At 62.2% G+C, this 9,818-nt stretch overlaps 1 protein-coding gene across 1 annotated transcript; it reads left to right on the top strand.

Moving 5' to 3' along the window:
• Nucleotides 1-3,536: 3,536 nt before the first annotated feature.
• On the top strand, nt 3,537-6,119 carry ZIC3 (Zic family member 3; the record flags this gene model as incomplete). Its single annotated transcript, XM_082322946.1, has 3 exons — nt 3,537-4,584; nt 5,239-5,402; nt 5,937-6,119. The coding sequence occupies 3 exons, from the start codon at nt 3,537-3,539 to the stop codon at nt 6,117-6,119; spliced, it is 1,395 nt and encodes a 464-aa protein (XP_082179072.1).
• Nucleotides 6,120-9,818: the final 3,699 nt, after the last annotated feature.

Below are 9,818 nucleotides of genomic sequence, written 5' to 3'. Positions count from 1 at the left end.
GGGTGCTGGGACGGGGCAGCGTTAAGCCCCGGGGGTCCCGGGGCCCGGGCGGGGGGCAGCACCGGGGGAGCCCGGCGGGGAGGTCCGGGTCCGCCGCCGTGCGGGGCACCGGGAGCGGGGGGGGACCCGCACCGCTGTCCAGGGTTTTTGCATTTTTGCAGCTGTTAAATTCCTAAATCATCCCAAAGGAAAAAAAAAAAAAGGGGGGGGGGGGAATAGGTGGTGGAGGAGAATTACAGGAATATCTGTTCTTGACGTAGAGCGGGGGTCTTTCTCCGCCTTCCCCTGGCGCTGGGAGCACGACGGGAGAGGGGAGCCTGCGAGACTACTTTTCCGGTTGCTGTTGTTTGCACGTTTGCAATTGAGATAGATTTAAAAAAGGAGAGAGATGCGATGTTCCCCCGCCTCTGGAAAATAAATTGGGATCGGCCAGAAAGGCCGCTGAAAAAAAATGGAATTTACTAAAGTGGTAAAATACGTACAAAATATATTATACTTTTTTTTTTTAATTACGAAAGCATGGGGGAAAAAAATTCATAGGCCATACCGACAATGCCCTTACACAACTAAACGCGTTTTATGCCATTTTTTGGTCCCCGAGCCGGCAAATTCCAGCCAGGAAGGGATCGGGTGTAAACAGCGCCCGTACGCCCGTGTGGAGATTGCTGGGCGCACACACCCAGGCAAAACTGGCCGAGTAGAAGTGGGAAACGTATTAAAAAAAAAAAAGATTTATAGGTTAATTGATGTAGCCCGATCCGCAAGTACACGGCGGCACGGCAGGGCTGCGGGCGCCGCTTTGCAAAGCCCCCAAACCCTCCCCGAAACGGCGAGTCCTCCTCCACAGCTACGATCGCTTCTTTTTACCCCCCCTCACCCCCACCCGGGATGCTTTTCCCGAAGCCCCGCGGTGCCGGCGCGCAGGGATTTTTTTCTAGGCGGAAAAAAAAACAAAAAAACAAAAAAACAAAAAAACCCAAATTATTTTTTAATTTTTATATTTTTTTTTATAGCTTCTCCCGCCGTGGAGTCACTCTCGCTCCTTCTCTCGGAGGGGTTCTCCCCCCCCCCCCAGCCGCCCGGCCGGGGGAGCCGCAGCCCCGCCTGGGGTGGGCACCGGGGTGGGCACCGGGGCGGGCACCGGGGCGGGCGGCCCCGCTCCCCTGCCCGCTCCCCGCCGCCGCCGCCGGCCCGGCCCCGGCGCATCCCATTAGGGGCGGACAATGCGCCGGGCTACACGTGAGGCCCCGCACAAGCGGGGTCAGTCGCCCTCGGTCGCTCCAGGTCGGCGACTTCAGAGGCGCTGCCCTCCCCGCCGCTCAGCTGACGGGCTAATTGAATTATGCCTCTTTTTTTTCCCTTTTTTTTTTTCCTTTTTTTTTTTTTTCCTTTTTTTGGGGGGGGGCGTTGTTGTTGCCGAGAAAACCGAACACGTGCGGGAGGTAATTAATTACCCCGCCGCGGCCCGCCGGAGGCAGGCAGGTAGCAGCGAAGGGGAGAGCGCGGCCCCGCCGCCCCGGGGGCCGCAGGTCGGTGCCCGGGTGTCCCCGGCCCTGCCCCGGCTCCCCCACGCCGGAGCTCCCGGCCGTGCCGCGGAGAGGGCTCCAAGCCTGCCGGTTCCCCCCCGCGCAAGATCCGCGGGCGCGCAGCGAGGGCGGCCCCGGCCCCGGCCCCGGCCCCCCCGGGCGGGTCCCCCCCGCTCCCGCCTCTGGTCGTTCTGCTGCGATCGTGCGCTACCGAGGGACTCACCTTCCGACTGTGGGACTGTTCTTGGCGGCCGTGGCCTGGGAAATTTGAGTGTTTGACGGGCACCGGTGTTACCTCTCGGGGAGATTTTATATCGGTGGCTTTTTTTTTTTCCCCTTTGCTTTTTTCCCTTTACTTTTTTTTTCCTTTGCCTTTTTTTTTTCCCTTTGCTTTTTTTTTTTTCCTTTGCTCCCCCCCCCCCCCCCCCCCCCGCCGCCGTCCCCGCCGTCCCTGCAAACCCTAAAATAAAGAATGCGAAGTCTTTCCCGGGGCTGATTGGGGGGAAGGATGTGAAAGGGCCGCAGTTATAAAGCGCTGCTTGAAGCGGGCTCTCAATGCGCCTCTGAACTTGATCAGATTTTACGTTTCCTGCAGAGAGCCGGCGGCGAGGCTGAGACCTGCCCAATAGCCAGACTTGGGGGCTCAGCAAATCTCAGGATATTACAATTACAGCCATCTTTCTTTCTGCCTTTTATTTCCACTCTTGCTCCCCATCGTTCTTTGCAAATGCTTTCCAGAACAGAAAATGAGTGGATTTATAGCGCTGTCTGCAACTGATAATTATTCCAAGGCAGAACGTTGCCTTTGCAAAATAAAATTAAAAAGAAAAGGAAAAAAAAAAGGGAAAGAAAGAGAGAGACGGGGGGCGGAGGGGGGGGGGAAGATAAACGAGTGCAGGAAAAGCAGGGCAAAGCAGCCGCCGGGCCGGGCGCTGCTCGGCCGCGCTCCGCAGGCCGGGAGGACGCGGAGCCCGGCTGCCGGCGGAGCGGGGGGCGAGGGGGGAACGGGGCGGCCGGACTCGGGCCGGCAAAGTCAGCCCCGGCCGGGGCGAGCCGCGCCCCGGGCCCCCCGTGGGGCTGGAGCGGGGCCCCCCGCGCGGCTCGGGGCGGTGAAGATAAAAAGAAAATTAAAGTGAAACAGAAAAGCCACCCCGAAGGCGCCGCTCCGAGTTTTAAGGGGTTTATTTAATTTTTGAAGCAACGCGGCGGCTTTACGCCTGCGTCCCGCGAGGCGTGGCGGGGGGGCACGGCGCGACACGCGTGGGGGGATGGCGGTGGCAGCGGGGGCACCGCGCACGGCCACGCAGCGGGACACGGCGACACGCACCCTGCCTGCCCCTCGGCACGGCACGGCCCGGGCCGCCCGGCCGCCGCACGGGGCTCCGCCGCACGGGGCTCCGCCGCCGCGGTCCGCCCCGTCCCGTCCCGTCCCGTTCCCCCCCCCACGTTTTACCTGCGAGGCTCCCGCGTCCAATCAGCGTCCGCGGCGGCGCGGGGCGCGTGCCAATCAAGCGCGCCGCCGCCAATGGGGCGGCGGGCGGCGGGTCAGGTGACTCGGCCGGCCGGCGGCTCCCCATTGGCGCGGCCCGGCCTGGCCCCGCCGTTGGTTTATGTGCGAGGCGCGGGCGGGCGCCCCGTCAGTGCCCCGACGGCGCCGAGCGGGAGCGGGGCCGCGCTGCCCCTCGCCTCGCCCTGCCCTGCTCGGCCCGGCCCGGCCCGGCGCGGGGGGCGGGCGCCTCCGGGGGAGGGAGGGAGGGAGGGAGGGAGGGGGGGGCGGGTGGCTTTTTTGGGGCTGTTCGGTTTTTCTTTTTTTTTTGGGGTTTTGTTTGGTTTTGTGTCGGACGGGGGGTGCTCGCCTCGCTGCCCGCCCGCGGCCGGGGGCCGCGCCTGCCCGCAGCGGGGGGTGCGTTTTGGGGTGGTTTTGTACTTTTGGGGGGGGGCGGGCGGGAGGAGGAGGAGGGAAGGGGGCAGGGGGAGGCAGGCTGCCGCCGCGCCGACGGCCCCGCGCCCATGACGATGCTGCTGGACGGAGGGCCGCAGTTCCCGGCGCTGGGGGTGGGCGGCTTCCCGGCGCCCCGCCACCACGAGATGCCGGGCCGCGATGCCGCCGCCGCCGGCATGGGGCTGGGCCCCTTCGGGGACTCCTCGCACGCCGCCGCCGCCGCCTTCAAGCTGAACGCGGCCCCGCACGACCTCGCCGCCGGGCAGAGCTCGGCGTTCACGCCGCAGGCGCCGGGCTACGCCAGCGCCCTGGGCCACCACCACCATCACCACCACCACGCCGGCCAGGTGCCCTCCTACGGCGGGGCCGCCGCCTTCAACTCCACCCGCGAGTTTCTCTTTCGCAACCGCGGCTCCGGTATCGCGGACGCCGCCTCCGGTACGGCGCAACACGGGCTTTTCGGCGGTTCCCCCGGCGGTTTGCACGGCCCCGGCGGCATCCCGGACACCCCGGGCTACCTGCTCTTCCCGGGGCTCCACGAGCAGAGCCCGAGCCACACGTCCCCCAACGGGCATGTGGACAACGGGCAGATGCACCTGGGGCTGCGCGGGGACCTCTTCGGGCGACCGGATCCCTACCGGGCCGTCTCCAGCCCCCGCACGGACCCTTACGCCGGCGCCCAGTTCCACAACTACAACCACATGAACATGAATATGGGCATGAACGTGGCGGCCCACCACCACCACCATCACCACCACGGCCCCGGGGCTTTCTTTCGGTACATGCGCCAGCCCATCAAGCAAGAATTGTCCTGCAAATGGCTCGACGAGAGCCAGCTCAGCCGGCCCAAGAAGAGCTGCGACAGGACTTTCAGCACCATGCACGAACTGGTGACCCATGTCACCATGGAGCACGTCGGGGGGCCGGAGCAGAACAACCACATCTGCTACTGGGACGAGTGTCCGCGGGAAGGCAAGTCCTTCAAGGCGAAATACAAACTGGTGAACCACATTCGGGTGCACACGGGGGAGAAGCCCTTCCCCTGCCCCTTCCCGGGCTGCGGCAAGATCTTTGCCCGCTCCGAGAACCTCAAGATTCACAAGCGGACGCACACAGGTAAGGCCCGTGGGCCCCCCCCGGGGGGGCGCACCCCTTCCGCGGGGCTGCGCGGGGCTGCGCGGCCGGGCCGGGGCCGGGGCCTCCGCAGCGCTGCCGCCGCTCTCGGCCCCCTGCGCGCCTCTGCGGAGGGAACCATGGAAATGCTAATGAAACCTCATTTTCGGTGACTTCCGCTCCTTTTTATTTTATTTTTAGGCCTGATTGGCGTCTCTCCTAATTAAATCAGCGATACTTTTGTCAAAGTATTTTTATTTGCAGCCCCGTCTCCCCTTCAGCCCTCCGCCCGGCTGGAGGGAAGAGGGGGGGAAGGCAGGAAGCAAACGCATTTTGGCTTCTCTCCTTGAGTACGTCTTGTAAAACTGTCCGAGCCGCTGAATTTATCTCGGGTCTTCACCCTCCCTAGGCTCGCCGGGCCGCTGTCCCCGCCGGAGCCCGGCACGGGTCTGGTGGGAGGCAAATTAAAAGTAACAAAGGCTGACCTGAATTTATCCGACACGTAGCAAACCCGGCTGTCCACCTTCCCCTTCTTCATTTTTTTGGGGTGCTTGTGCATCCCCAAGGTGGGGCGAGCGGGGCAGAGGTTGTCCTGGGAGGAGGCAGGTGGGGATGGAGAGGGGAACGGCCCTCCTTCACCCTCTCTGAATTTCACAGGTGAGAAGCCCTTCAAGTGCGAGTTTGAGGGCTGCGACAGGCGCTTCGCCAACAGCAGCGACAGGAAGAAACACATGCACGTCCACACCTCGGACAAGCCCTACATCTGCAAGGTGTGCGACAAATCCTACACCCACCCCAGCTCACTTAGGAAACACATGAAGGTAATCACCCCTGCGCCCCAGCCCTTTCCTCCCCGAGCAGGGATGCTCAGTCGCCGGCGTGCTCAGGGCTCGTTTTCCCGGGGCAGGGCAGAGCCGAGCGGTGCCCGCCGCAGCGCTCCGCGCTCCCGGCATGGCCCGAGCGGTCCCTGGTGTCTAGGCCGTGGCTGGAGCACAGCTCGGGGAAATGGCGCAGTTTCTTTTTGTGCTCCCATCGGTGTAAGCGCTGCCCAGTTTCCAGTGCGTGGCTCGGTGCTGGAGGGCTGTGTCAATGCAACCTGGCCGGTGGCTGCAGCCCCCCACGCCGGGACGCTGCAGCCCCCCACGCTGGGACGTTGCAGCGAAGTGGCCGGGAGCCGAGGCAGGCGTTTGCCGCTGGTGCTCAGGGTGGCCGGCAAGGCATGAACCGCCTGCTTGCCGGGCAGTGGCCGAGCCGCTGGACCCCAGTGTCCCTCCTGCACGGGGGAGCATCCCAACCCAGCTCAGCGGGGTGGCGGGGACCCCGAGCTCGCTCCCATCTCTGCCTCTTGGTTTTAGGTGCACGAATCCCAGGGGTCGGACTCTTCCCCTGCAGCCAGTTCGGGGTACGAGTCCTCCACCCCCCCCGCGGTGGGCTCCGCCGGCAGTAAGGACTCCACTAAAACGCCGCCGGCCGCCCTTCAGAGTAACCCCGGCCACAACCCTGGACTGCCCCCCAATTTTAATGAGTGGTATGTGTGAAGGCAGCTGCTGCCCAGCCAGAGACTGGACCAAATGCGTTGGGAACAAGGAAAAAAAAAAAAAAAGGACAAATCAAGCCAACTGCCGCTCGCTCCCACGGAAATGGAGTTTCCACACCGACGACCGCATAGGGCTACACCTAGTTAACTGCCAGGATCCGGAGGGGGGGGTCTTTTATTATTATATTATAATTATTACTATTTTTTGCAAGCCCAGACGCTGGACTAGCCATGTCCTTTTCTCAGGATTGGATTTCTTTTTTTTTTTGTTGTTGTCGTCATTTTTTGCAGTCGCAGTCGTTTCTTTGATATTTTTTTTTCCTCCCTGCCCCAGTCCCTCTTCCTCCGATTCCCCACTTTTTTTTTTTTATTTTTAATTTGTTTTGTTTTTCCTTCTTTCGGTGGGATGTTGACATGAGGATGAAAATTCTCCTTCGCCTTAGTGGTGATTGTTTAAACTTACAGTCTTAAACCGTGCCAAAGTCCTGTTATGTCTTGAACTTTCCTCTCTAGCTCTCCTGCTGCTCCTTTCTCTGCTCTCCTCCTCTTTCTCCTTCTCTCTCTCCAAGCATTACACTTGTGAATGTATTCTCGTCTGATGGGGTCGGTCAGTATTTTTCAGGATGAGGATGTGGTGTTTATTCTACCCAGATTGTGACGTTTAGTATAACAGTTGCCTTTTTGTAATAACTTTTTTTGTAAATACATATCCATGATGCCATATTTATCGTTCGTAATTTAATTATTGATACAAAGTGCCGGGAACTGAAGAATATTTATGGGGGAGAAAAAATTGTTTTCTAACAAAAAAAAAAAAAAAAACAAAAACCAAACAGCAAAAAAAAAAAAAATTCCAACTCTGTACAGCTTTTGGTTATAACTGCTTTAGCATTAAAAGTTTATTGTTTTGGAAAGAGCCGTTTTTGACCTCCTCCGGGGGACGGGGGCAGCCGCGGGCGCCGTGGCCGGCCCGGTTCGGCGCTGCCGCCGGGGCCGGGCCGTTGTTTTCGGGCTGGCGATGCCGGGTGAAGCCTCCTCCTCGCCGCCGCTTTCTCTCCTGTCCCTTTGTCCCCGCCCAACGCCTTCGCCTCCCCGCCACCTTCCCGAGCGGACGGAGCCCGTGGCGCGGAGCCGCCGAGGGAGAGGAGCCCCGGGGCCGCCTCGACGGGGAGGCCCCGACGGTGAGTACCGGGCCGGGGCAGCGCCCGGCGCCCCTCGCATGCACCGGGGGCTGCGGGGCCGGGCAGCTCTGCAGGACCGGCCCCGCCGGCAGCGGGCTGCTTGCCGGGGCGACCCCGGGGCGACTTTGCTGCGCGCCGGATTTTCTCCGTTCTCGTTCGTTTTTTTTTTTTTTTTTTTTTTTGCTTTTTTGTTTTTTTCTTTATTTCTACCTAGGATGTGGAGAAGCCTTCCCGGGGTCGAGCAGAGAAATCTCACCCGACAAACTTCTCCCCCGGCGCCGCCCAGGAGCCCCAAGCAGCCAGAGCGCCGGTGGAAAGCGGCCCCCCGGCAAACCTCCGTGCCCCCGGCGGCCGGGAGATGCCCGCGGCCCGGCCGGGGCTCCGGCGGGGATGCAGCCGGCCTCCTGCCCCGGCGGAGCGCGGCCGGGGCTCCCCTCCAGCGCGGCCAGCCCGGGCGTACGGAGCGCAGGGACCTTGCCGGAGCGAACCCCGGCTCCGGGGGAAGGCAGGGACCGGCACCACGGGCTCCGCACCTCTGCTGACCGGGACAGACCCCAGACAGGCCCGTCTTGAACTTGACTTGGGGCACCGCGGGAGGACGGGGCGGTCCGGCCCCTCCAGCCTGCCGCAGGGTCCGAGCACCCGCGAAACCTTGCATGCTTTCAAAATTCACTTGAAACAAATCTACCCTCTTCTCCTTCCAAAAAAAACCCAAACAAACAAAAAAGGTTTCTCGGGCAGGAGCAGATGGGCGGAAGGTGGATCGCAGCCTCCGGGGCTGCCCATCTGAAAAATAAAATCCCCCAAGCCCGGCACAGGCAGGTTTTTCGCTCCTCACTGCCCCCCTAAAATAGTTCCCCGCGAGGTTCCCCGGCAAGCCGTGGATCTCCGCTTCTTTTATGCTGTGAAGTCTTTCTCTCGCTGTGCGCAGAGCCGAGCCCGGGGGCTGGACGCCGAGCGCTGCCGGCCCGGGCCCTTCCCGAGGGGCGAGCGGGGCCGCCCCGCACCGCGGCGGGCGAGGAGGAGCGGAGCCGCCGGGGGCCGTCGGGTTTTCCTCGGACACCCACCTGGGCCGTGCCTGCATCGCTCCGGACCGCGCCAGGCTTGGAGATGTGCCGGTAGGCTCGGTTTCGTTACTGCTTTGCTTGGAACCGGGGGTGCGCAGGGCTCCGCGGGTGCGCAGGGCTGGGCGGGTGCGCAGGGCTGGGCGGCGGAGCCCCCGGGGCGGGAGCCGCGGGGTGTCTGCTGCTGTCGGTCCCCGAAACGCCGTCGCAGAGCGGGGGGCTTTGCTGTGGCCGGGGGTGTCCGGCTGCCTGTCCCGGGTGCGGCCGGGAGGATGCAGCATCTCCCGGCCCCGCTGGGTGCGGGGACCCTTCCCGGCCCCGCAGCGGCTCCGGCTGGTCCCCGGGGCCCTGGGGCCCTGCTGGCCTACCTGCCCTCCTGCCTGCCCCGCAGGCGCTTCCTTGGGCTGGCAGCACAGCCCCAGCCACCTTCATAGCAAGGACTTAAACCCGGCATCCTGGATCAGTTGGCTTGCCCTGGGTAGCCAGCCGCTCCCCCACCCTGGGGCCTCCCCAGCCAGCCAGGGCTAGCACCCTGTATGGGGAAGGGGGGACAAACTGTTGTCTGCACCCCACTGAGGTCAGGGGCCCCCTCGGCCATTCTGCACCCCCGCTGCCCCGAAATGGGGCATGGATGAGGCAGGGGTAGCTGGGGGGTGTGTGTATGGTTTGGGATGGAGGAATGGTTTGGGATGGGTGCAAAAAGGGCTGGGGACCTGTTTGGCTGTGAAACGCTGGCAAAGCACGGGGTTCAGCACCAACATGGTGAGGTGGGCCGGGAGGGCCGTGTCCCCCGAGTCCCCGCCATGCCGCTGCCCCACCAGCTGCTGCTGGCCCCGACACCTCGGGGGTGAAGCCCAGGGAGGAGCTGTCTCACCTTGCTGCCAAGTGCTCAGCTCTCATGGACAAATAAGAAGGGTTTTTCTGTAAAAAAGAAGCAAAAAGGCTCTGTTTCTCGCCCTTGCCCATTGCAGGGAGATGTGGAGAGTCCTAGAGCAGGAAAGACCCTGCCTTTTTCCCAGATTTCTTAGGCTGGTTTTGTGAGTTGGGGTGAGACAGGTGATGATTTTCAATGCCAGGGCCTGGCAGCAGGGACTTGCGGGCATTCCCTGTGCTCACAGCTCGGGCGAAAGCGTTACAGAGCCGGCCGGGGCAGGACAGCGCTGGCAGAGCAGGTGCCATGTTAGCTCGGCTTTTAGTGTGTCATTAATAATGGATCTTGTGTCGCACCCCAGAAGAGTCCCAGGACTGTTCAGAAAAAGGGGCCGTATTCTGCTGTCCTCTCCCAGACTGGCAGCTCCCTTGAAGTTGCTGTGCTTGCTTGTATGAGCGGGATTAGGTGGATTTGTCCCCAAATAAACAGGACTCGGGATGGTTTTCTAAAAGGGGTAATGTTGATTCATTGTGCTATAAAGGATCTAAGCAGAGGCAGGCGATGAGCTGGAGCCATTCCTTCTC

This window comes from Platalea leucorodia (assembly GCF_965183815.1).
Source record: "Platalea leucorodia genome assembly, chromosome: 10".
In the NCBI taxonomy this organism is placed as follows: Eukaryota; Metazoa; Chordata; class Aves; order Pelecaniformes; family Threskiornithidae; genus Platalea; species Platalea leucorodia.
This window is presented reverse-complemented; position numbering and strand designations above follow the sequence as displayed.